Source organism: Vipera berus (genome assembly GCF_964194415.1).
Source record: "Vipera berus genome assembly, chromosome: Z".
NCBI classification, from domain to species: Eukaryota; Metazoa; Chordata; class Lepidosauria; order Squamata; family Viperidae; genus Vipera; species Vipera berus.
Genome location: NC_138205.1, coordinates 2,981,543 through 3,007,129, shown reverse-complemented (window position 1 = coordinate 3,007,129; position 25,587 = coordinate 2,981,543). Strand labels below are relative to the sequence as shown.

The 25,587-nt window shown below is 50.3% G+C and overlaps 1 protein-coding gene and 1 long non-coding RNA gene across 5 annotated transcripts in view; both read right to left on the bottom strand.

Annotated features, from left to right (window-relative positions):
- Nucleotides 1–1,073: 1,073 nt before the first annotated feature.
- Nucleotides 1,074–3,423, bottom strand: LOC308677891. The gene is made up of 2 exons (XR_014028566.1): nucleotides 1,670–3,423; nucleotides 1,074–1,308 (listed from the first exon to the last, which is right to left on the bottom strand). It is a non-coding gene; the product is annotated as an uncharacterized lncRNA (long non-coding RNA).
- Nucleotides 3,424–5,693: 2,270 nt separating this feature from the next.
- The window catches only part of LOC308678167 (period circadian protein homolog 1-like), a 33,163-nt gene continuing 13,269 nt past the window's right edge, over nucleotides 5,694–25,587 (bottom strand). For 2 of the 4 annotated variants that reach the window (XM_081345120.1, XM_081345121.1), the window contains exons 9-24: nucleotides 25,146–25,288; nucleotides 23,680–23,758; nucleotides 22,206–22,312; nucleotides 20,902–21,055; nucleotides 20,116–20,224; nucleotides 19,305–19,424; nucleotides 18,917–19,025; nucleotides 18,473–18,629; nucleotides 17,496–17,623; nucleotides 16,428–16,631; nucleotides 14,237–14,458; nucleotides 13,057–13,799; nucleotides 11,816–11,975; nucleotides 11,421–11,613; nucleotides 11,011–11,161; nucleotides 5,694–6,385 (exon numbers count right to left, since the gene is read on the bottom strand). In XM_081345120.1, the coding sequence (XP_081201246.1) occupies nucleotides 6,158–6,385; nucleotides 11,011–11,161; nucleotides 11,421–11,613; nucleotides 11,816–11,975; nucleotides 13,057–13,799; nucleotides 14,237–14,458; nucleotides 16,428–16,631; nucleotides 17,496–17,623; nucleotides 18,473–18,629; nucleotides 18,917–19,025; nucleotides 19,305–19,424; nucleotides 20,116–20,224; nucleotides 20,902–21,055; nucleotides 22,206–22,312; nucleotides 23,680–23,758; nucleotides 25,146–25,288 (3,007 nt within the window). In that variant the 3' untranslated portion in view covers nucleotides 5,694–6,157. Of the gene's footprint in view, nucleotides 6,386–9,231; nucleotides 9,512–11,010; nucleotides 11,162–11,420; nucleotides 11,614–11,815; nucleotides 11,976–13,056; nucleotides 13,800–14,236; nucleotides 14,459–16,427; nucleotides 16,632–17,495; nucleotides 17,624–18,472; nucleotides 18,630–18,916; nucleotides 19,026–19,304; nucleotides 19,425–20,115; nucleotides 20,225–20,901; nucleotides 21,056–22,205; nucleotides 22,313–23,679; nucleotides 23,759–25,145; nucleotides 25,289–25,587 lie in introns of all 4 variants that reach the window. The other 2 variants (XR_014028612.1, XM_081345122.1) reach the window with 2 other exon arrangements.

Sequence of the window (25,587 nt, the reverse complement as noted above, 5' to 3'; positions counted from 1 at the left end):
TGACTCATACTTATGACGGCTGCAATCACCCGGGGTCATCTGATCCCTTTTGCGACCTCCTGACAACGGCGTAAATGGGAAGCCAGATTTACTTCCCAATTGTGTTACTAACTGAATGGCTCAACAACTGTGACAAAAGGATCGTAAAACAAGGCGAAATTCAAATGTCTGGCTTTGCGGTAGAAATTTGTGGCCCGTAAATTGAGGGATACATGTGTTTATTAACTTCCTAAAGTCATTTGCCTTAGGATTTCTCCCTCATTATCCCTTCTTCTAATCCCTAAAGGGATTCATCTTTCCTGCTCAATTTTTTCCCCACCATTTTAAGGTAGTTTGCACCCCCCGTCCTTCCCTCCATTTTTGCCTGCTAAACACGGTTTTGAAAGGCGGGTCTTCAGATTCGTGGCATCAGTCGGCATAATACCGGCGGCAAATTATTCAGACTCCTGCAATAGGATGCAAAATGGGATGTGCTCAGGGCCCCCTAACCATCACTTCTCTAGCATTCCCACAGATTAACTTGGTTGTTTTTAACTGAGATTAGGTATTGAGCACCATTCTAGTTTTCTGGGTTTTCATCCTCCGATTCACTTAACAATCGTGGCAAAAAAAAGGTGATAAAATGGGGCAAGATTCACTTAAGAACTGTCTTGCTCAGCAACTGACATCTGCTCACTTATAGTAAGTCAAGGAATTGAGTAGGGGGGTTGGACTAGAAGACCTCCAAGGTCCCTTCCAATTCTGTTATTCTGGAGATGCCTGAAGCAGACTAGGATGTCTTGAATTGGCAGAGAATTGAATATTCTTGGATCCAACTGCTAGGCGCCCTGACTGCCTTCATTTTTATAAATGAACTTCAATTTTTAATCTGTATTAATTTATTATGGGCATTGTTTAATCACGTTTTAACAGTTTTTAATTTTTGTATTTAGTTTTTATGTATTGCCCTGTTCACCGCCCTGAGTCCTCCGGGAGAAGGGCGGTATATAAATTAAATTAATAAATAAATAATAAATAAAATAAACAACCAGCGGCCTCTTTTCCCCCCAAAAAACACACCAGGGACACCGTGAGAGAGAGAGAAAAAATCAAAAATTCCTTTATTTAGTGGCAGAATCAGATTCACAGAAATTGCACCACAAATTGGATCTGTCCCTGCACGTTCGCAGACACACACACACACACAGGGTCTCCGCAGCAGAGAAAGAAAGAGAATGAACGTGTAGGTTTTATACAAAAATAAAGAATTTGACCGACACAGGATACGTAGCAAAACATGGTTTTGCCTCCTCACCCTTTTGTACCCTGCTATCCAAGCTGACGCGGTGGCTCAGTGGGTTAGGATGCTGAACTTGTCGATCGGAAGGTCGGCAGTTTGGCGGGTCGAATCCCGAGTGCCGCGTAACAGAGTGAGCGCCTGTTATTCGTCCCAGCTTCTGCCAACCTAGCAGTTCGAAAGCACGTAAAAATGCAAGTAGAAAAATAGGGACCACTACGGTGGGAAGGTAACAGCGTTCCGTGCGCCTTTGGCGTCTAGTCATGCCGGCCACATGACCACGGAGACGTCCTCGGACAAGCGCTGGCTCTTCGGCTATGAAACGGAGATGAGCACTGGCCCCTAGAGTCGGAAACGACTAGCACGCATGTGCGGGGGAACCTTTACCTTTACCTATCCAAGCTGATCTACACTAGGAGGAATTTTTAACAAATGGAAAATGTAGGTAGGAACATAGGAGGTGGCGTTTGCCCATGTGACAACTCTGTGCAAAACATGGCTGATTGAGATTTTTTATCCCCTTCAACTAGACCGGGGGAAAAAAAGAGAGACATTTTCAACGGATGCAAAATTAAGATCTGTGGCTGCTACAGATAGCCCTTGACTTACAAAAGTTCATTGACCGTTCAAAGCTACGACGGCATTGAAAAATGTGACTTCCAACATATTTCTCAGTTACCACCTTTGCAGCATCCCCCATGGTCATGTGATCAAAATTCAGACGTTTACAACAGGTTCATATTTATGACGGTCACAGTGTTCTGGTCTCTGTGTGTGTGTGTGTGTGTGTGACGTGATCAATCCCCATTTGTGACCTTCGGACGCACAAAGTCGATGGGGAATGCCAGATTCACTTAACAACCATGTGAGTAACTTAACAATTGCAGCGAGTCACCTAACTCCGGCAAGAAAGGTCATAAACTCCCGGAACAAATGTCTCACTTAACAACAGAAAATTTGGGGTCTGTTGTGGCCGTAAAACCAGAACTAGCTACATTTATTTCCCATGTTAATCCAAAACTGATGGGTAAATTGCTTACTCTTCCTAAATGAGAATTAGGACGGAAAAAAAAAGGCACGGAGGCTTATGAGAGATAAAGAGAGCGAGGGTCCAAATCCTTTTTAGCCGAAGGATTTAGCTAAATCCTTTTCACAAAAACTTCTAAGCACTTCTCTCTCGCTCTCCAAGAGAGAAGTCAAAATGAAATGAACCGATCAAAAATCAGGAGGAGTCCGGCTTTCAAGGACAAAATGCACCAACTCGAGGTGAAATCTTATGATCATTCCTGGAGACTCGGTCTGCCCCGGATATTACAGGACAAACTTAAATTACAGATCGTCCTCCATTTACGACCGCACAATTTCCGTCGTTAAGTCGGGCAGGAGGGGGCATGAAGCAGGTCCCCAAGTAAACTGACTTGGTTTTGCAACGGTTGCTGTGAGTCATCGCGGCCGTTAAGCAGGTCCCGTGGCCGCCAAGCAACGCCAGCATATCTGACAGGCGTTTTTTTACTGGAAAACAGCCAAGAACATCATAAATTGTGGCCAAGCTCCCTTTCTGAGCCCCTCCATCCTCACTGCAAACGGTCGTTAAGGAAATGGCCGTTAAGCAAAGCCTACATGTCGATGACTTCCCTCCACCACAAAAAAAAAAAAACAGAAGGAAGAAAAAATCTTTTCAAACACAGCCAGAAACCCTTCTGTAAATGATCCAGAGATCCATTCTTTCTTCTGGACTTCTAGCGGTCTCTTCCTGGAATCAACACACAAACAAAACTTCTCAAGACAATCACAACATACAACAGGCTGCGCAGTATTTTGGCCCAATGACAGCCAGAGGTGATGATGTCTGAATCCACTGAGTTTTTAACACAACCACACAAGAATGCCTGCAAGGGGGAGGAAGAGGTGGGTCACTTACAAAGTCCTCCAGACCATTGGAAGGACCTGACTGGGGCTACACAGCTGCTGGCACTGATCAGCCAAAGCAGAAGGGAGGGTCCCACCGATCTCCATGAAAGCCTTTTTTCACTTTGGAGGCTAGTCCTCAGTTTGCCCAACTGCTTTGAATAGTTGGAATAGAATAGAGCTGGAAAAATAATAGAATAGAATATATGGAATAGAATAAGAATAGAATAGAATAGAATAACATGAATAGAATAGAATAGAATAGAATAGAATAACATGAATAGAATAGAATAGAATAACATGAATAGAATAGAATAGAATAGAATAGAATAGCAAAAATAGAATGGAATGGAATAGAATAGAGTAGAATAAGAATAGAATAAATAAGAATAAGAATAAAATAAACATAAAAATAGAATGGAATAAATAGAATTAGAATAGAATAGAATAACATAAAAATAGAATGGAATGGAATGGAATAGAGTAGAATTAGAATAGAATAAACATAAAAATAGAATGGAATGGAATAAATAGAATGAGAATAGAATAACATAAAAATAGAATAACATAAAAATAGAATAAAATAGAATAGGAATAGAATAGAAGCTGGAAGGGACCTTGGAGGTCTTCTAGTCCAGCCCCCCGCTTAAGCAGAACCTATCCCATCCCAGACGCGTGACTGTCTAGCTAGCTTCTTCTTAAAAATCTCCAGTGATGGAGCGCCCACTATTTCTGGAGGCAAGGAGTTCCACTGGTTAATTGTCCTTCACTGTTTTAAAAGGAACAAAAAGATTTGTCGTTTTGTTTGGGGGGAGGGCGTTTTTTTTTGCTTAGAAAAAGCCAGGGGGAAAAAAAGTATTTGCTCTCCGTTGTTGTCCTTTTGAAAAAAATAATTTCTCTTCCGGGTAAGTGGGCGACGATGGTGCCCTTCTTCTTCACCACCACCCCGAGGAAGATCTGCTTGCCCTTCTCAGTCCCTTATCGACTCCCAAACCATCTTCCCAAACGCTTCTCCGTGAAGAAATCCCAGGCGCCATCGAAAGAGAACCAGGCGCCGAAAAATCAACGCCTGCCTCATCCCAAGCTGCTTTTGCCACTCGTGCGATTCCAAACAGCGCAAGGGGAATTTGCAAGAAGGAAAACGGCAGGGAAAAAACACGGCCCAAAGTCTCTCCCTCCAGATCCCAAGGAACGAATCGAAGAATCTTTCCCCTAGGAAAAAGATTCCTCTTTGGCCCGTTGGGTCCCCAGGTCGGAACGTGTTTTTTAAGAGAAAGATGGATCCCTCTTCCTCAAAGGGGCCAGAGCCGGCAAAAGTCAGGAAAAGTATTGGCAACAGGAAGCAAACGGGTGATGCACGTCAACGGCAGTCATAGATGGAGCAGAGTTCAAGGGGGGGGGGGAAATAATAATAAATTAGAGAAGTTGATTAGTTGGGTGAAGATAAGCTCCAACAGAGAATATTTTGTAGCTCAAGGTTGAAGTGAGGGGTCCTTCGTGCTCTCTGAGCTGGTTTGTTTCCTTGCAGACGTTTCATGACCCAACTAGGGAACATCATCAGTGCTAGGAGGAAGGAGGAGAACTGTGGGGTCCTTGGTGCTCTGATCTTGGTGGTTTCCTTGCAGATGTTTCACAACCCAACTAGGCAGCAGCATCAGAGCTAGAAGAAAAGTTGGGGGGGGGTTGTTCTCTGTTTATATACGTTTGTCACCACCAATTCAGACAGGCAATCACACAGTACACAAAAGCCCACTGTTGTGATTCAGGGTCAGCCTGTGGGTTCGGCAGTTGGGTCGGATGAATCAGAGGAGGAGGGGGGTGTTGAAGACCTTGCTGAGGGGGTTGAAGATCTTGCTGATGAGAGCCCTCAGCCAGGCCCCTCCCACTTGGTCACCATGGAGACCCAGCTGTGTGAGCCTGACAGTGTGGATGAAGATGACCCACAGCTGGCCCTGTTCAAGGACGCCCGATGCAGGAGGCAGTCAAGTAGGAGTAAACAGAGGAAGGCATTGGGGCTTCTCGGAAGGAGGGAGAGAGAAGCCACGCCCTGAACTCTTTATAAAGGGAATGTGTGGGGAGGGCTGGTTTGCTGAAAGCAACCGCTCGGATAGTGTTTCAAAGCTCCTTTATCTTGGTTCGTGTCTTGTTTGTTTTTGTAGTAATAAATGTGGCAGACGTTATCCCAGCCTCTTGCCGTTTGTAAAGGGGTCGTCCCTGCTTTTGTTGCAGGGCCGGTAGCAGGCTGGTACAGAACACCCACTCAAGGAACCACCAAGAACAACAACAGTCCCACTGGCCCTGACACATAAACAGAAAGCAAATCTCCACTCTCTTCTAGCACTGATGACGCCCCCTAGTTGGGTCACGAAACACCTGCAAGGAAACCAAGAAACCCCCCCCCCAAGGACCCCACCGAGAAAATCTCTTCCGGGGAATCTCTGGGCAGCTTCTCGGACCTCGAGCTAAGAAAAGTTGTGGCAAAGGGGACAAAAGGGGACGTGTCGACATCTCGCTCTGCAAATCACCTCTTTTATTATTATCGTCGTCATCATCACCATTTATTACTATGTTCAGCGCTGCCAGCCAGGCCCCTTGCTGGGACTCGGCTGCGGTTATCCGTAAAAAAAAAACACCAGTAAACAACCAATGACCAATTGTCAAAAATAAATACATAAAAACTCAAACTACCCCTTTCCCAATTTCCTGGGCCCTCTGGGTCCGCACCCTCCTGAATGCCGCGAGGATCAAAGCGGCTGGTCCAGTTGAAGCAGAGGAGGGTGCCAGCGAAGGGCAAGGGGGGCTATCCCTGGAGACCCCGCCAGTCCGGAGGTTCTGGTTAAACAAGGCAACAACGGGGTCCTCTGTGTGGAGAGCCCCGCCAGCTGCCTCGGGGTCCGACACCTGCCGCTCAGCAGCGTCTCTCCTCCTCGTGCGAGCAACCTCAAAAGGTGTGTAGTAGTCCTTTGCCAGGGCTTAGCTGGTCCCTTGCGCTTCTGCGTCTGACGGGTGCGGCTGGTCCCGGCTCTCTCCGGCCTCCTCCTCCTCCATGGCCATTTCCAGCGGCAAGGAAGGCAGAGGGAGCTGGGCCCCGGGGCCCTCTTCCATCGGCTCCAGCATGCCGTTCAGGTCCATGTCCTGGATCTCGACGTCATAGAGGGGGGCGGCCTGGCAGGCAGCATTGCTCTCGCACTCGACGCAAGCCTGAAGGGGAAGAGAAACAAAACCCCACCCCGGAGGGGGAGGAAGACGAGAGGCGGGTTAGCTTATGGTGGACTAGGTGGGTCAGGGCTAGGGTTAGACATCAGGGTTAGATTTTAAGGTTTAGGGCAGGGGTCCCCAACCCTCGGTCCATGGACCGGTACCGGGCCACACAAACTAAGCCCCATCCGGGGGATGCAGGCAGCACACAAACCCACACGGGAAAAACCTCTCTCCACGGAACTGGTCCCTGGTGCCTGAAAGGTTGGGGACCTCTGCTTCAGGGCTATGACTAGGGTTACGTTTAAGATGTAGGGTTAGATTTAGGGGGGTTAAGATTTAGAGCTAGGCAACCTCGGCTCTTTTATGACTCGTGGACTTCAACTCCCAGAATTCCTGAGCCAGCATGGCTGGCTCAGGAATTCTGGGAGTTGAAGTCCACGAGTCATAAAAGAGCCGAGGTTTCCTACCCCTGGGCTAGGGCTAGGGCTAAGGTTAGGGTCATGGCTAGGCTTAGATTTAAGGTTCAAGACTTAGGGTTAAGTTTAATGTTGAGGGTTAGGGCTAGGGTTAAAGCTAGGGTTAGGTTGAAGGTTTTAGTTTTAAGGTTTAGGGCAGTGATGGCAAACCTTTTAGAGACCGACTGCCCAAACTGCAACCTAAAACCCACTTATGTATCGTCGGGTACCGGGTGGGCGTGGCCCGTTGGGTGGGCGTGGCTGTGGTGGTAACGGCAGACTGGGTGGGACTCAAAAGTTCAATCAATCAATTCCAACTTTGCGAGATTTTTTTTTCTCCGTGAGAAGTTGACATTGATTGATTGAACGAACCTTTTTTTTTTTTTGCACACGGCGGCCTAAAGCGAAAAGGTTTTATAAAACCCAGCTGAAGGCCTAGGACTGAGGCAACGGCGCGCGTGCCCACAAGAAAAGGCTCTGCGTGCCACCCGTGCCGTAGGTTCGCCACCACAGGTTTAAGGTTAGGGTTTTATTGGTTTTCCAATTTAAAAGCTATATATTTAGAAAGCACCATGGTACCTGGGTAATCGTCAATTGAATAACAGAGTTTTCAATACATAGTTCGGGCTACATTGTCATAGCATCCTTCTCTATTTCCCTTAACATTCAATGCAGCGTGTTTAAACTAACGAATTTCTAAGAATAGCATGGTGAATTAAAACAACATTTATCAGTCCAATTTCAATAAAATATATCCATGTCCTGTTATTAAATTTTATCTAATTTTGATCTTATCGTATTCAAATTTAACCTTTAATAACATCCCAAATGGTATTCGCAACCCAAATTTCCCTTATTTTTATTACACCAAAAATTGTAACATCTAACATACACACACCATAGTTAAGACTCTACCTAATCAACATTCTCTATTTCACATTTTAATACATCACAAGTTACCAATAGGACAACTTATTTATCAATCTACTTCTACTTATAACCAAAATTTTAACAGTCAAATTTCCATTATGTCAATGTATAAAATGTATAAAAATAAATTATAATGCTTGAAATAAGCCTAATCAGTACTTAAACACATTCTAATTCTATCTCATAAACATTTTCTATTTCAGATCCTAATAGGTCACTGATTACTAACAAAATGGCCTGTAATGATTCTCTAGAAACTCAATTTTTTTAAATCTAACTCTGGGTTTCTTATTTTGCCAATCGGGTTTCCAGACCAAAAAGCCTTTTAGATTGCCAAATAGATCTCCGTGCATATTATTTGTACCAGAGGCGGCCGTCCAACCATCAATAATGCACAAAGTTTAAACCATTTCTAGTCATTGTATTGTTGCCCTGTTGATTCCACTCTATTTGCTCTAATATCTAGTTGACTGTCTAGTAGGCTTTCCACAGGCTGTCTTTGTTGGTCTTCGGCGTCCTCCATGTTGGCATCACTATCTTGCGCATAGTATACCTCTGGAATTGTAGGCTTAGAAAAGGTCAAAAGTTGAGTATTAAGTTTTTCCACAATTTGTTCTTGGTCTTTTGGGTTGTCTGTCTTAGTAATAGTTTCTCGTACTTTTTTTAAAATTGTAGGTTCTTTGAGTGGAATCAAATTTTGGATATTATTTTTTTTCAGTGCCTTGTTGTTGTTGCTTATAATTCCTCTGCCTCAAAAGTGGTTTCTTCCAATTTTGTTGTATTTTGAATTGTAAATTCTTTAGTTGAAGTCTGGGTTTCAGTTTGTGAACTGGAGTTGGCACCTAAATTTTTCAGCCTGGAGATAGACATCTCAGTGACTTTATAGACTGTATCAAGTATAAGCTTATAATCAAGAGAGGTTTGTGGCTGATTAGTCTCCATTTTGTAGTAATTATAGATAGTCCTTAGTGGAGGCAAATTTTCAAACAAAAGTCAGTTAAGCGTCCACCTCCACAGGTCTAAGCTAAATTCATCTCCAGCTGTTTCATGTTTTTATCTTAATGCCAAGGTCAGTTTCTCAATAATATTAACTTGCTGTATCAGGCATGACCACTAGAGGTCCCCAGAGTACTTAAAATCCTTTTCAGAGAGTAGATTTTATCAATTTTGAGTCTTTTTACTTATTTCTTTTTTGTCCCCTTTTTTTAGTCAAATAGGTAGAATAAGTCCATTTCTGTGAGTATAGGAATTTTGGGCCAAAAATAGAAAGGTAGTAAGTCCAATTAATTAGTATTATTTAGTTCAAGGCTTTTTTTCCTCTCCCGATGTATACAGAAGCCACCATTAGGGAGGGTGGGGGAAAAAAAATCCCTTCCCTCTCTCCTCGCAAGGGGAAGCAAATTCAGGAAGCTTTTACCAGGAAAAGGTAGACAGTCAGGAAAAGAAGAAGGCAAATCTCACCCAGTTAAGTGCTTTGTTGTAATGTTGGCTTCGGAAGGAAACGGCTGAAACGATGGGCCATGGGAGTGGCCGATCCTTTCTTCGTCGGTTCGGAGAGTTGCTCCAAGCCGACGGGAGGGCCGCCGCCCTTCTACCGCCGCTCAGAATCCTCTCCTCCGCTCATCGCCCCTCCAGGGCGACTTTCGACCCCTTTACAGGGGTCCCTCAGCGAAGAAATCCAGGCGACACGAGGAACGTTCCCCTCGTGTGTCTGGCCATGCCGGGATCCGGAACCGGAAGCCTAAGGTTAGGTTTAAGGTTTCAGGTTAAGGTTAGGTTTAAGGTTAAGGTTAGGTTTAAGGTTAAGGTTAGATTTAAGGTTAGGTTTAAGATTTAAGGTTAGGTTTAAGGCTAAGGTTAGGTTTAAGCTTAAGGCTTAGGGTTAAGGTTGGGGTTAGGTAGCCGATATTCTACAGGTGGTCCTCAAATTGCGACCATTCACTTAGTGGCACTGAAAAAAGTGATAGCTGGTCATCTTTCACACTTACAACCGTTGCACAATCCCCGCGGTCACGTGATCAAAATTCAGAGGCTCGGCAACTGGCCTGTACTTGTGACGGTCGCAGCATCCCAGCATCACATGATCTCCTTTTGCAACCTTCTGACAAGCAAAGTTAAAGGGGGGAAGCCGGATGCACTTAACAAATGTGGTTACGGACTCCCTTAACAATGGTCGTAAGCCGAGGTTTCCCTGTATGTGCCTAGAGAGCCGATGACAGATAGCGGGAGAACCGCGGTTCCCTTGCTTTAAGTCAATAAATCCACTGAGGGTCAACAACAACCGTAAACAAGGGTAAATTAACACTTGTGCGCTAAACGACCCAATAGGGGTGATTCTCCACAATATAAAAAAGACGTCGAGACTCTGGAAAGAGTGCAGAGAAGAGCAACAAAGCTGATTTAATAACCTAGAGAGGCTAAAAGATACGAAGAACGGCTGTAGATATTAAGGTAAAGGTTCCCCCGCACATGCGTCCTAGTTGTTTCAAACTCTAGGGGCCAGTGCTCATCTCCATTTCAAAGCCGAAGAGCCGGCGCTTGTCCGAGGACGTCTCCGTGGTCATGTGGCCGGCATGACTAGACGCCAAAGGCGCACGGAACGCTGCTACCTTCCCACTGTAGTGGTCCCTATTTTTCTACTTGCATTTTTACGTGCTTTCGAACTGCTAGGTTGGCAGAAGCTGGGACGAGTAACAGGCGCTCACTCTGTTATGCGGCACTCAGGATTCGACCCGCCAAACTGCCGACCTTCTGATCGACAAGCTCAGCATTCTAACCCACTGAGCCACCGTGTCTCCCTGTAGATATTGGATATGTCTAATTTAATAAGGACTTGGAGGGGCGGGGGGGAGACATAACATCTTCCAATATTTTGAGGGGGCTGCCCCAAAGAAGTGGGGGTGTTCCACCTATCCTCCAAAGCGCCTGAAGGCAGGACAAGAAGCGACAGATGGAAACCAATGAAGGAGAGAAGCAACCTGGAATTAAGGAGAAACTTCCTAACAGCGAGCACCATTAGCCAGTGGAACTTCTTACCACCAGAAGCTGTGGGTGCTGCATCGCTGGAGGTTTTCAGGAAGAGACTGGACAGCCGTTTGTGTGGAATGGTATAAGGTCTCCTACTCGAGCAGAGGGGGCCAGACTAGAAGACCTCCAAAGTCCCTTTTGACTCTGTTATTCCAGTGCCCCCTCGTTGCTCCCGCCGCCCCTCCCTCACCCGGGCGCTGCCCATCGCCTCACCGTGACGTTGATGGCTTTGGGCAAGAGCCCTTTCTGGACCCAGCTGTGCACTTCCGCCAGCTCCTTCTTCTGCTCTTCCGTGAATCTCGGCTGTTGCTTCTGCAGCTGTTTTAGCTTCTCCCGATCCTCCCGGAGGACCGTCTCCATGTCCCTGCGGAGGAGACAAGACGGTCAGAAATGCCACAGAACTTCCTTGCCTAGGAGCCAGAAGTGACCCCCTCCCTGGCCCCGGTCCCCCAGACTTCAACCCAAACTAAAGCAAGCAAAAATCCCCCTCTCTAATTCCAACGTTCCCCCCTTAACAATACCCAGAAAAGAAGCTCCCGTTTTCTTCCCTCTTGGCGAATGCTAAATCTGGATCCCGAGAGGATCGAGAGAAACCCGAGAAGCACCCGTGTGAAACGGCTCACCTGGCTGGGAGCTGATAGGTCATCATGACCTTGTCGTCGGTGTTCGCCATCAGCAACCAGATGGGATCCTGGAGGACGTATTTGATGAAGTGCTCGTTGTCCTCCGCCTCGGATCGCTGCTTGGCCCGTAAATCGTTCTCAGACGAGTCGACGCTGCCAAAGTATTTGCTGGTGTTGCTACTCTTGCTGCTTGCTGCAGAGAGGGGAAACGAAGCGGTTTGGATACAGGAAAAATTCTCCCCCGTAGTGGGAAGAAAAAAAAAGGCACCCGGCAAGCAACTGCTGGTGAAAATCTCCTGAGAGCAGGGCTTCTGGTTCCAAAACGGAGCCCGGCTGGCGGCAAAGTGTCGGAGGCTCGCCCGGATCCTCCCAGGCAACCCGGTTCCAGGACTTACTGGTCCCGCTGGCAGAGGTGCTCTCCCCGTTGGATCCCAAGCCCATGGAGCCCGAGGCGGCCGATCCAGTGCCCGAACGAGAATCTTCTTGCAGGAGGAGATCCAGCAGGTCACTGGAGCTGGACAAAGCGTCGTTGTTGGAAGAATCGTGAGCTTCCACCTGGAAGGGGAAGATGGCCCAGGTTAGGAGCAGGAACAAGCATCCTCCTCCAAGACCAGGCTCCTTTCCGGCAAACCCCGGAATCACCCGTTCCCACGGCCGCTGTTCCCTCCTTGCCACCCTCCTCGCAATCTCGATCTCCTCGTCCAGCTCACATTGGAGCAAAAACTAAAACTTTTCCCGTTAAGAATCTCACAAGATTAAGTAAGTCCCGGATTGGGAGAAATGACTTTTTCTTTAATCGTTTCGGGTGGACATGTGATAAAAGCGCAGAAACATCGGAGTAGGGTTCATATTTTAATGCAGAAAATCCTTAACGTGAATGTGAAGATTAAACCAGAAACTTTCTTTCTGGGTCTAATGGAAAAAGACTTTTGAGGGAGGAAAAAAATTTTGGGGGAACTTTTTGATTTTATATCGTTAAAGGCAGCAAGACTGCTCTACGGAAAATGGAAGGATGTTTGCGATTCCCCCCGTAAACGGATGGCTACAAAGACTGACTGAATGAGCAGAGACGGCTAAATCGACTGTTTTGACGAGATAAAAGAATATTAAGTACTTTCGTTTCTACCGCTTAGGGATTTGGGGCTTGAGGTGGGAAAAAAAGGGATCTTTTGATTTTGGCTTTTGCTGATTAGATTGATTAGACACGGCTAGTTCATACTACTATAGAAATGTAAAAAGTTGAAGATCAATGTTCAACGTAATAGCCTTATTTTACTGCAACAGAGGGAGTCAGAAGCCAACGCCTTTTTTCTTCTTTCCCTTCCCCCCCCCCATTCCCACACTTCTCTTTTTCCCTTTTGTTCCCTATTATTCGCTTTTGTATCTTCCTATTTTACGCTACAAGCCAATTAAAATCATAAAAACAGAACGGTGACGTCCCGGATTTGGATCGTACAGAATGAACCTGCAACCGACTCGCTGCTAGGATTGGAGGCACCTCGGTGGCCGAAGGAAGGACAGGCCATCCCCGCGGCCAGCGAGGACCGCCCTCACCCGGGATCAAAGATCTGACTTGTTCCCAGGAAAGGGACATGCTCGGAAAGACCGAGAATACTTTAGCCCTGGCGCCGCTCACCATGCAGGTTTCTTTCCGAGGGCCGAGCTTATTCACCAAGCCCTGCCCGCCGGCCACTCCAGCCCAGTCTGCGGAGGTGCCGGCTGGTCCCGCTTGACCGCTCATGCTAGCTTCTTGCCGGTCACTCGGCTTGGGGAGTTCTTCCATCTGGAGCAGGTTCAGCTGCAACGGGGAGCTGCAGCGCGACTCGAAGAGCGGGGATTCGGCCCGCTCGGGCTGGCTCATGGAGTGTGGGGTGGAAGAGGGGGAGGGCACTTGCAGGCCGGCTTTGGGCCCGGGAGCCAGCGTGGTGCTGCCCGGCTGCGGCGCTGCGAAGGGGAAAACGGGTCCGCCGGGAAAGTACGTCTGGGGGAGGGGGCTGTTGATCTGGGGGAAGACGTAGTTGGGCAGGACGAGGGCCACCATGGGGGTGACGAGGGAGGCGGGGAACTGAGGGGCTGGCAAGGGGGTCTGCGAAGGCTCGGCGGCTGGGGGCACCGTGGGGCGAGGGGGAAAGACAGGGATCGGGTAGGTGGGCATAACGGCCGGGTAGGACATGTTCGGGAGGGTGGGCGGAGAAGGGCCCGAGGGGGGCCAAGAGGGGGCAGCTGGGGGGGAGGGCAGCTGGGGGGGCGACCCAGCTGAGTTCTGGGCAGAGCTGCTGTTGTCCGAGGATTTGTTCTGCCTGATGCGCTTGGCCTTGGACTTCCGGCCGCGGACCCGGCCGCTCGGCCCGCGAGGTCCCTGGCGCAGGCCTCTGGATCCTGGAGGAGCGAAAGGGACGAAGAAGATGAGGAGGAGGAGGAAGAGCAGGAAGGAGGAAGCAGGAGGGAGAAGGAAGAGGAAAAAGAGAAGGAGGGATAAGGGGTTGGATGAAGAGGACGAAGGAGGAGGGAAGTAGGAAGTAAGAAGAGGACAGAGGGAAGAAGAGGAAGAAGAGGAAGGAAAGAATAAGGGGGAAGAGGAGGAGGAAGAGGAGGAGGAGGAGGACTGTGGGGTCCTTGGTGCTCTCTGAGCTTGGGGGGTTTCTTGCAGATGTTTCGTGACCCAACTAGGTAACATCACCAGTGCTAGAAGGGATTGTGAGGGGAGGAGGAGGAGGAGGAGGAGGAGGAAGCCAGGGAGGGGAAGAGCGGAAAGAGGAAGAGGGGGCTCCACCCTCCTCCCATCCCGTGTCTGCCCTCCCCTCCTCCAGGGTCACCTCGCTCCTCCTGGACCCGGGGCCGGTGCAGCTCCTGCCAGCTGGGCCTGGCGGGGGAGCTGAAGACGCGCAGCTGGCTGAGGTTCTTGAAGCGGGTGAGGAAGTCCTGCTCCTCCTTCTGCGTGTGGACGGACAGGACCTCCTTGGTCAGGCCCACCCTGCGGTACTGCTGCTCGCGGTCGGGGGCCACGCTGGGCGCCGTCTCCTCCATCATGACGATATCTGCAGAGGGGGAAGGGGAGGAGGAGGAAACAGCCAAACAGGAAACAAAGAGGTCAGCCTCTCCACGGCTTTCCATCCTCCGTGTTTACACAGCTGGTCTTCCTTTTAAATCAGCCAGGTCCTTGATTGACGACGACACCATAATAATAACAATAACGAGGAGAAGGAGGAAGAGAAGAGGAGGAGAAAGAGAAGAAGGAAGGAGGAGGAGGAGAGGAAGAGGAGGAGGAGGAGAGGAAGAGGAGGAGGAGGAAGAGGAATAGAAAGAGGATGAGGAGGAAGATGAAGAAGAGGAGGAGGAGGAAAAAAAGGAGAAGTTGGAAGGGACCTTGGAGGTCATCTAGTCTAACCCCCCTGCTCAGGCAGGAAACCCTATATACCATTTCAGACAAATGGCTGTCCAGTCTCTTCTTAAAAACGTGAGCCCCAAATCTCCTGTTGCAACAGTTCTTACGCGAGTTTTGACCCATTTTGCAACCTTTCTCACCAGGGATTTTTGAGGGGGGGGGGTGGTGGTCTGCCACAACTTAGCAATCGTTTGAAGTTATGACAGACACCCCCTCCCTCAAAGCAAAGTTACTTACGACAGCGCCCGAGTGTCTTTTCCCGCCTGAGAAGGGGGTTGGTCTAGATAACCTCCTAGGTCCCTTCCAACTACTATTTCTCCTCCTCCTCCTCTCTCTTCATCATCAGCATCAGCATCGTGATGATATTATTATTATTACTATTACTATTATTACTATTACTATTATTACTATTACTATTATTACTATTACTATTATTACTATTATTATTATTATTATTATTATTATTATTATTATTATTATTATTATTATTATTATTAATTATTGTGATCTTCCAAAACCCACATCCCCCTCCCACGACTGGATGTTCACCAACAGCCCACCAAAATAATAAAAATAAACAGCCGACAAGTCATCCAGTTGCAATGAGTCCCCAAAGCCAAATAGAGACCCCCATGATAGGGGTGGAGTGCGGGGGGGGGAGGGTTTGCAGGTTAAGGACCCCCATGAAGAACTGGGACCATGGTGATGGGCCAAATGACTGGCTGAATTTAAATTCTCTCCAGCATTCATTTTACTTGTTTTTGATTTTCTTTTTTTCCTTTCTTTTTTTTTACTCAATTGTATGGTTTTTGATTAGCTGCTCCTGGTAGGAATCAAGCTAGTCCAGGGGTAAGGCAACCTTGGCTCTTTTATGACTCGTGGACTTCAACTCCCAGAATTCCTCAGCCAGCCAGGCTGAGGGGAAAGGGAGAGGTTTCCAAGCTGAGCCGTGGCTGGCTGAGGAATTCTGGGAGTTGAAGTCCACGAGTCATCAAGGGGGCCATAGTTCCTAGGATTTGTTCCCTGGGAGGTCTCCGCTCTCTGCACCTAGGTTGCGGTCTCTCCGCCGTAGCAACCGTAGGATGGGTGGACTTCAACTCCCAGAGTTCCCCAGCCAGCCAGTTAGCATTCCCCAGGCAGCTTACAGTTGCCATGATGCTGGCTGAGGAATTCTGGGAGTTGAAGTCGACAAGTCATAAAAGGGTTCCCCCATGCTGGCTGAGGAATTCTGGGAGTTGAAGTCGACAAGTCATAAAAGGGTCATAGTTCCCCCATGCTGGCTGAGGAATTCTGGGAGTTGATGTCCACCAGCCATCAAAGAGCCAAGGTTGACTACCCTTAAAGCTAGTCCTTGACGTAGGACCACAACGGAGCCCAAAATTGATGTCGCTAAGCGAGACATTAGTCAAGTGAGTTTTGCCCTGTTTTGCCCCCCAAAATACCCAACTCTCCAACTGAAGACACCCCCCCTTTCCTCCAGCAACCTGCCTCCCACCTCGACCCTTCCCAGCTCGTCTTCCTTCCTTCAAGAATCCCCCTCCTCCCCCCCCTTCGGTGCCGCCCCCCCCCCACCTGCCCCGGCCTGGACGTTCCCATAAAAGCTGGGTGGGTGCGTCCCCTACCCGACTCCGGGGGCTTCTTGTCTCCCACATGGACGATGGTACTGCTGAAGCTGCACTGACTGGTGACGGACACCACGCTCTCGGCTTTGCTAGGCAAGGCCAGCGGCGTCAGAGGGCCACCCACCACGGTGGCAGCTGCCGCCGTCCCGGGCTCTTCCCTCTCTGGCCGTCTGGCTGCGGCCGGCAGCCTCTCCTCGGGCACATCTGTCCAAAGAGACAGGGGCTGGATTAGAACTTGGGGCCAAGGGTGTGTGTGTGTGCTGTCCCAGAGTTTTTCTGAAACGCACCAACCGAAGAGACAAGGGCTGGATTAGAACTCGGGGCAAGGGGGTGGGGGTGTCCCAGGGCTTCTTGAGGCGCGTCGAGCAAAGAGACGGGCTGGATTAGAACTCGGGGCAAAGGGTGGTGGGGGTGTCCCAGGGCTTCTGAAATGCGCCGAGCAAAGAGACACGGGCTAGATTAGAACTCGGGGCAAGGGAGGGTGGGGGTGTCCAAGGGCTTCTGAGACGCGCCAAGCAAAGAGACATGGGCTAGATTAGACCTCGAGGCAAGGGAGGGTGGGGTGTCCCAGGGCTTCTTGAGGCGCGTCGAGCAAAGAGACAAGGGCTAGATTAGAACTCGGGGCAAGGGAGGGTGGGGGTGTCCAAGGGCTTCTGAGACGCGCCGTGCAAAGAGACATGGGCTAGATTAGAACTCGGGGCAAGGTGGGTCCCAGAGCACGCCGATCCGCAGGGCAGAGACACCGCCGAGATGCCAAAATCTTGGTCGGGTTTACCCCTGCGAGGCAGGCCCGGGGAACGGCCGGAAAGAGCCCCATCTGGGTGGATTCCCCCCCCCTCTCCAGCACCATGGGGAGACACCCCCCCTCTGAGGAGGGCGGCAGCAGCAGCTCTGGGGACCCTGTCTCCGTGCCAGGCACAAAGGAAGGGGAGAGAAACAGGGAAGAGCTGGAGGTTTCGGGGTTCCCGAGACGGACCAGGAAGAAGCCCAGAAGCGGCACCTGGAGGAAGGGGAAACAGGGAGCAGCGGAGGGGGTTTTTTTGGGGGGGAGGAGGGGAGGAAACCCACCTTTGCTCTGTGCAGCCACCTGTTCGCACACTTTCTGCTTGTCGTCGTCCGAATTGGAGGAGGTGGTGTAGGAGGAGGAACCACACTTGCGTTTTACCCGGATGGGGATGTTACAGCTTTTCAAATATCTGTAGGGAGGGAAGGAGGGGGGAGATGTGAAAGGACAGCCAAGGATCAGGCACGGGTGCCCACGTGACGGACCAATTAAACTGCTTCATTGCTGCAAGCCTGTGCGCAGGAATCTTCTAATTGAACTGCTTTAGTGCTGAAAGTCTCTGTGCAGGAATCTTCTAACTGAACTGCTTTATTGCCGAAAGCCTCTGTGCAGGAATCTTCTAACTGAACTGCTTTATTGTCGAAAGCCTCTGTGCAGGAATCTTCTAACAGAACTGCTTTATTGCCGAAAGTCTCTGTGCAGGAATCTTCTAACTGAACTGCTTTATTGCCAAAAGCCTCTGCGCAGGAATCTTCTAAACTGCTTTATCGCTAAAAGCCTGTGCACAGGAATCTTCTACCTAACCTGCTTTATTGCTAAAAGCCTATGCACAGGAATCTTCTCACTAAACTGCTTTATTGCCAAAAGCCTCTGTGCAGGAATCTTCTAACAGAACTGCTTTATTGCCAAAAGCCTCTGCGCAGGAATCTTCTAAACTGCTTTATCGCTAAAAGCCCATGCACAGGAATCTTTTAACTAAACTGCTTTATTGCCAAAAGCCTCTGTGCAGGAATCTTCTAACAGAACTGCTTTATTGCCGAAAGCCTCTGTGCAGGAATCTTCTAGCTGAACTGCTTTATTGCCGAAAGCCTCTGCCCTTTTCTCAAAGGATGAGCAGCCGAGCAGAAATCGAGCGCTCAGCTAGGCCGGGGACAGAAAGGAGCCAGCACAGAAGAAGCGATATCTCAGGGAGATCTCCAAAGACCGACAGCAAATCCTCTCGCCCCAACTAGGAGCACTGTCCATTTGGCCGAAGCCTTACCGGATAATGCCGTCCAGGCAGTTGATCTGCTGATAGGAGTAGTTGGAAGGCTCCTTCTGCACAGAGTCCTCGGAGGTGGCCAGCTTGCCCGCCCTCTTCTCCTTCACCCTCAAAATCTCATTGGATTGCCCGGCGTGACTGATGGGCGGATCCAGAGCTGGGAAGGCAAGGCGGAGAAGAGGAAGAACAACCTTGACTTGGGGAAGACCAGACCGCGAGGCAGGTGGAGGAAACGCAGGAGGAAAACCCCCTGGGAGGTTTGGCAAAAGTTAACCCGCATAAAGGCACTGCAGTGGCTCACGGGCTTGCGCGTGTGCAACGAGGGGGAGGAGGAAAACGGCTGGAAGTGGAGGAGGAGGAGGAGGGGAAGGGATTCAGGAGGAAGAGAAGAAATTAAAGGAGAGCAAGGAGGAGGAAGAGGATGGCGGGGGGCACTTTTCTTACCTGGCCGAGAGGCTCTGACAGGCATCAGCTTGACCCGAGACTCAATGAAGACTTGCTGGCCCTGGTTCTTCACCATGTGGACATCCTTGCAGATCTCCTGGAAGGTCATCTGGGATCCAGAGGCAGGCAGAGTGAGGACAGCCCCTTCCCCCAGAGCCTCCCCTCCACTCGTGGCCCTCCATCGCTCCAAAGTTTTTGGCAGGAGGCCTCCCTCAATCCCCAAAGTGGGCTCTTTCGTTGGGCTCCAGCTGGGGGGGGAGGAGGAGGGGGTTAGGACGATGCCACCTGGAGCCCACGAGACCAAGCTGCTCGGGACGAAAACCCCAGCACCACCACCCCCCCACCCCGAGAGGCCCTGGAACACCCCCACCCCCGCGCGCGCACTTACCGGCCGGAGAGCCTGGGCCTCCTCTGGGGGGTTGCTGTCGCTGGAGGAGGCAATGCTGAGCAACTGCTCGCGGGAGGCCGAGTTGCTGCAAAGGCTGAGGGCGTCGCTGCTGTGCACAGGCTGGCAGGGAGACAGGAGCCGGGTTAGAGCCGATGGAGGGAAAGGAGGGGAAAAGGGAGGGAAAAGAGAGGAAGGAAAAAAAGGGAGAGGGAGGGGAGAGGGAGGAGGAAGGAAGGGGAGCAGGAGGGAAGGAGATGGAATGAAAAGGAAGGAGGGGGAGGCAGGCAGAAAGGAAGGAAGGAAGGAGGGAGGAAGGAAAGAAGGAAGAAGTGAAAGGAAAGGGAGGGAGGGAGGAATTGGAAGGAAGGAAGGAAGGAAGGAAGGGGTGAAAGGAAAGGGAGGGAGGGAGGAGATGGAATGGGAAGGAAGGAAGGAAGGAAGGAAGGAAGGAAGGAAGGAAGGAAGGAAGGAAGGAAGGAAGGAAAGAAAGAAAAGAGGTAAGGAAGGAAGGGGTGAAATGAAAGGGAGGGAGGAAAGAGTTGGAATGGGAAGGAAGGAAGGAAGGAAGGAAGGAAGGAAGGAAGGAAGGAAGGGGAGGCAGGCAGGGAGTGAGAGAGGAAGGAGAGAAGGAAGAAAGGAAAGGAAGGAGGGAGGGAGGGGAAAGGAGATGGAATGAAAAGGAGAGGGAGGAAGGAGAGAAGGAAGGGAGGGAGGGAGGGAGGGGAAGGAAAGGAAAGGAAAGGAGGGAGGAAGGCGGAATGGAAAGAAGGGAGGGGAGAGGAAGACAAACGGAGGGGAGGGAAGGCCTCACCTGCAACAGGAGACGATGGATCTGCTCGGAGAGCTCCTGGATGTCCACCTCCAGAGCCCTGGACTTCAACACTTTGGGCGCCGTGAAGACGTCCTCGTTCAGGGGGCTCCTGAGGTCGGCAAAGGCGGAGGAGGTCAGGAGACCCTCTCATCCTCCCCCTCCTTCTACACTCCCCCCACTCCCCCCACCCAATTCCCGGGAGGAAGACGCCTATGGCCAGCCGCTCTCCTCCTTCCTCTCCATCTCACCCTCCCCTCCCCTTTGCCCCCTTCCCCTCGTCTTCCAGAAAGGCTGGGACTGCAACTCCCAGAATCCCCAGCCAGCACAGCCAAAGCGGATCCTGGCTGAAATCCTATTCGCTGTAGTTCCACAGCTGCCTCTTGTTGCAATGTGTCTCAACCTTGGCTGGTGGAAGACAGGGGGACTACATCTCCCAGGATTCCCCAGCCAGCGTTGCTGGCTGGGGAATCCTGGGAGATGTAGTCCCCCCCGTCTTCCACCAGAACAAGGTTATCTGGTCAGCCAACGGACCTTCTCTGGCCCCATCTTGAAAGTCAGCTAACCTCTCCTCCCTACCAGGAAGAAAGTGGGAGGAGCTTAGCCAGGGACGGGACGATGGGGGTTGGGGAATCATCCCCCGCCCTGGCTAGGCTCCTCCCCCCTCTCCTGGAGGCGGATCCCCGTCCTCCCTCTCCGCCGGGGGCTTCGTTCAGCCTGACAAAAGAGCGAGATAGATACACCCACCCACCCCGGTCCGGAGCTCTCTCACGGAGGTTTCGCACTCACGTCCGGACTTTGTGCCGGCCCATGATGAAAGAGACTTTGCGACTCCAGGGGTTGACGAAGCTGGACCAACTGGTGTCGATGGTCACGTACTCGCCGTTGCGGGCGCAGAAGCGGATGGGCGAGTGGTCGAAGGGCTGACCGGCGTGTTGCAGGACTGGGGGGAAAAAGGGGAGGGGGAGAGAGGGAAGGGGGTCAGGGCAAACCGCAGCAGCAGCAACCGCTAGGCCGAACTTCCCGTAGTTCAAGCGGGCGCAGGGAGTCCTCGACTTACGACGACGGGAATCCAGGCTTTCCAATTGCTAAGCGAGGCGGTTTTTAAGAGACTCGCGCCCGGTTTTTAAAAGCGTTTTTGGCCGGGGTTATTAAGTAAAGCGCTGCGGTGGTTAAGCGAATCGCCTGGCCGTTAAATGAATCCGGCAGACTTTGCTTGTCCAAAGCATGCTGGGAAGGTAGAGTAGGGTAGAATAGAAAATAGGATAGAATAGAATTAGAATTAGAATTAGAATAAAAATAGAATAAAATAAAAAATAATGACAGAACAGACCAGAATAAAATAAGGAATAGAATAGAATAGAATAGAATAGAATAGAATAGAATAGAATAGAATAGAATAGAATAGAATAAAATAGAATAGAATAGAATAGAATAAGAATAAAAATAGAATAAAACAGACTAGAATAAAAAATAACAACAGAACAGAACAGAATTAGAAATAAGGAACAGAATAGAATAGAATAGAAATAGAATAGAAAATAGGAGAGAATGGAAATAGAATAGAATAAAACATAGAATAAAAAATAATAGAATACAGTAGAATGGAATAGAATATAGGATAGAATTGGAATTAAAAAATAGAATAGGAATAGAATAGAATAAAACATAGAATAGAATAAAAAATAGAAATAGAAATTGAAAGGATAGGATAGCATAGCATAGGATAGGAGCTGGAAGGGACCTTGAAGGTCTTCTAGTCCAGCCCCCTGCTCAGGCAGAACAGATGACAAATGAAAGTGACAAAATGACTCCTGGGATGCCGCAACCGTTGTTAAATCGACGCTGGTTGCCAAGTGCTCCCAGGAACGTGGGGATGCGGCAACAGTTGTAACTGCAAGCACCAGTCATAAATGCGAGGACCAGTTGTGATTCATTTTCCTCCCCCAGCGTGGTTCTAACTTTGAACGGTTGCTAAAGGAATGGTCGTTAAGTCAAGGACTAACTTGTAATTGATTTTTTTTAAAAAAACCAACAACCCAGCTGCGATGCTCAACAACCTCGCATGCTGTGCTTGTTTGTTCTATACTTACTTTTCTTGTGTATGGCCAGCATAAGGGGCCGGTCCTCAGGGTGCAGGTAGAAAAGGACAGGGGTGCCAACCAAGTCTTGGGGGAGGTAGCCAAGTAGGGGGGCAGCTCTGAGAATGAGAAAAGAGGCAGCCGTCAAGAGGGCTGGTCAGTATCCGAGGACCCAAAGAGGCTTCTTTGAATGGAGGCAGGAGGCAGCTGAACAGAGACCTCAAGACTGCTGTGATTGGCCCAAAGCCACCCAGCTGACTCGCATGCCGAAGGCGGGACTAGAACTCACCGTCTCCTGGTGATTGGCCCAAAGTCACCCAGCTGGCATTTATGCCTAAGGCGGGACTAGAACTCCATCTCCTGGTGATTGGCCCAAAGTCACCCAGCCGGCTTTCACGCCTAAGGCGGGACTAGAACTCACCATCTCCTTGTGATTGGCCCAAAGTCACCCAGCTGGCTTTCACGCCTAAGGCAGGACTAGAATTCACTGTCTCCTGATGATTGGCCCAAAGTCACCCAGCTGGCATTTATGCCTAAGGCGGGACTAGAACTCACCGTCTCCTTTTGATTGGCCCAAAGTCACCCAGGTGGCTTTTGTGCCTAGGGTGGGACTAGAACTCACCATCTCCTGGTGACTGGCGCAAGCTCACCCAGATGGCATTCAAGCCTAGGACTAGAACAGAGTCTCTGGGTGATGGGCCCAAAGTCACCCAGCCGGATTTGGTGGCTAGGACTAGAACTCAGCGTCTCCTGGTGATTGGCCCAAAGTCACCCAGCTGCCTTTCACGCCTAAGGCAGGACTAGAATTCACCGTCTCCTGGTGATTGGCCCAAAGTCACCCAGCTGGCTTTCATGCCTAAGGCAGGACTAGAACTCACCGTCGCCTTGTGATTGGCCCAAAGTCACCCAGCTGGCTTTCACGCCTAAGGCAGGACTAGAATTCACTGTCTCCTGGTGATTGGCCCAAAGTCACCCAGCTGGCTTTCATGCCTAAGGCAGGACTAGAACTCACCATCGCCTTGTGATTGGCCCCAAGTCACCCAGCTGGCATTCATGCCTAGGGCGGGACTAGAACTCACCGTCTCCTGGTGACTGCCCTAAAGTCATCCAGGTGGCTTTCGTGCCTACGGCGGTACTAGAACTCACCGTCTCCTATTGATTGGCCCCAAGTCACCTAGCTCTCTTTCAGTCCTAAGGCGGGACTAGAACTCACCGTCTCCTGGGGATTGGCCCAAAGTCACCCAGTCGGCTTTCATGCCTTAGGCGGGGCTAGAACTCACCGTCTCCCAGTTTCCAAACTGCTACCTTAACCACTAAACCAAACTAGTACGCGATGAGTCATAAGCTGAGGATTATCTATCGCCTATAAAACTAGCAAAGGGGGACCCACCCACCCCAAGGTAATTGACCAACCCACCCCCTTCCTTTTCTATCAGGCAGCCCCTCCCAAGGACCCCCAACCACCCCTGCTAGCCCCCCCCCTTACCGCTCATCCACGTCCTGAAACAAGCAGCTGGGGGTGTGCCTGGTGGTGAAGATCCGTTTATCGGGGGGGATCCTGGGGGCTGGAGGTGAGAAATTGAAGGCACAATGAAGGCAACTCGCTCCAGGAGCCCCCTGTGCGAAACCCACCAGCTTTTCCCCTTTGAGGCTCCCCCCCCCCCACTTGCTCTTTGGGAGTTTTTGCTCCCGGAAAAAAAATTGTGCATTTGGTCTATCCTACGCAATGTGGAAATGGCTTTTTTTTTAAAGGAAAAAAAAAAGATTCCCTCCCTGCATGTTAAAAAGGCAGCGTGTCAGGGAGAGGGTTTATGCCTTTTCTCCCAGACCTGCTGGTTTTCTGCATGCAAGGACAGATTAATACGTGTCTTTCCTTTAAATCTGGAGCCTTTTGCTTTGCTTTCTTCTACGCTCTGCCTGCACCGAGGCAGAGCCCTCTTTCCTTCCCTCGCTCACCCCCTTTTCTCCTTCCCACCTTTTCCTCACTTCCATTCTCCTTCATCTTCCTTCCTTCCTCCCCTCCCTCTCCTTCCTTCACTCACTCACTCCCTTTCCTTCCTCTTTTCCTCCCACCTTCTTTCTCCTTCCTTCCTTCCATCCCTCCTTCCTTTGCTCACTCTTTTCCTTCCTTCCTCTTTTCCTCCCCCCCCATTCTCCCCTTCACCTCCCTTCTCTTCCTCCCCTCCCTCTCCTTCCTTCACTCACTCCCTTTCCTTCCTTCATCTTTTCTTCCCTCCCATTCTCTTTCACCTTCCTTCCTTCCATCCCTCCTTCCTTGGCTCACTCCCTTTTCCTCCCTCCCATTCTCCTTCACCTTCCTTCTCTTCCTTCGCTCCCCCCATTCTCCCCTTCACCTGCCTTCTTTCCCTCCCTCCCTCATTATCATCCTGTTTTTCCTCCCTCCCTTCTCCCTCCCTCTCATCATCCCTCTTTGCCCGTCCTTCCTTCCTTCCTTCCTTCCTTCCTTCCTTCCTATCTTTTCCATCCTTCCTTCCTTCCTTCCTTCCTTCCTTCCTTCCTTCCTTCCCTTCCTATGCCACCCTGGGCGGCTGGCAGATGGCAAAAAAAAGAAAGAAACATCAACAGGAAAGCCGTTCGTAAAAGTTTAAAACGAGCCAAATTAAAAATCTGAAAACCGGCCAACTTTCAAAAAAAATAATTAAAAAAAAAAGAGTTCCAAAACTGGGCAAGGCCTCCGAGACCCACCCAGATCCACCCGACTGCTGGGGTACATGCAGGAAAGGAGGGGGGGCTTGGGAGGGGGGCTTCCAACTAGTAAAACGGGATTCCCCGGGAAAGGCGAGAGAGAAGCCAGCCACGCCATCCCTGGGGGGACAGGACCTCTTTAACGCCACCCCTGCCAGGAAGCCCAAGCGGTGGGCACGGCTGCTTTGCCCCCCCACCCCAACTTGCTGCCTCCCCCCCCACCCTGGGATCCCTTTAGGCCCTCACCTTCGTAGCCCGAGTGGATGCGCTCTGCGATCAGCAGGCAGCAAGGCTGTCCCTGGTCGCTGTCCGAATCTCGCACCTTGGTCAGGTAAGGGGTCAGCCGGAAGGGGTAGTAACGCATCTCGCAGGCTCCGGCGTGGCCTCCGCTGAGAAACAAACGCCTGCAATAAGACCAAAGGCCAAAGGAGACCAGGAGGACGACGACCGGCAGAGGGAGAGAGGGCAGGGTCCAGCCCCTTCCGCCATCTTCCTCCCTCCCCAGGGGATTCTGGGAATCCCTTCCCGACTCTTTTTTTTTATTCTCCTCGTCCTGTTAGCCAGACTGTAAAATGAGGCTCTTTTTAAGGCCGGGACTTTGGATCCGAAAGATGATTGGGGGGCGGGGAGGAGGAGAGGGGGCATTTTTCAGCCCTAGGGCTGAGTTCGAATCCTGCCGGGGGGGGCG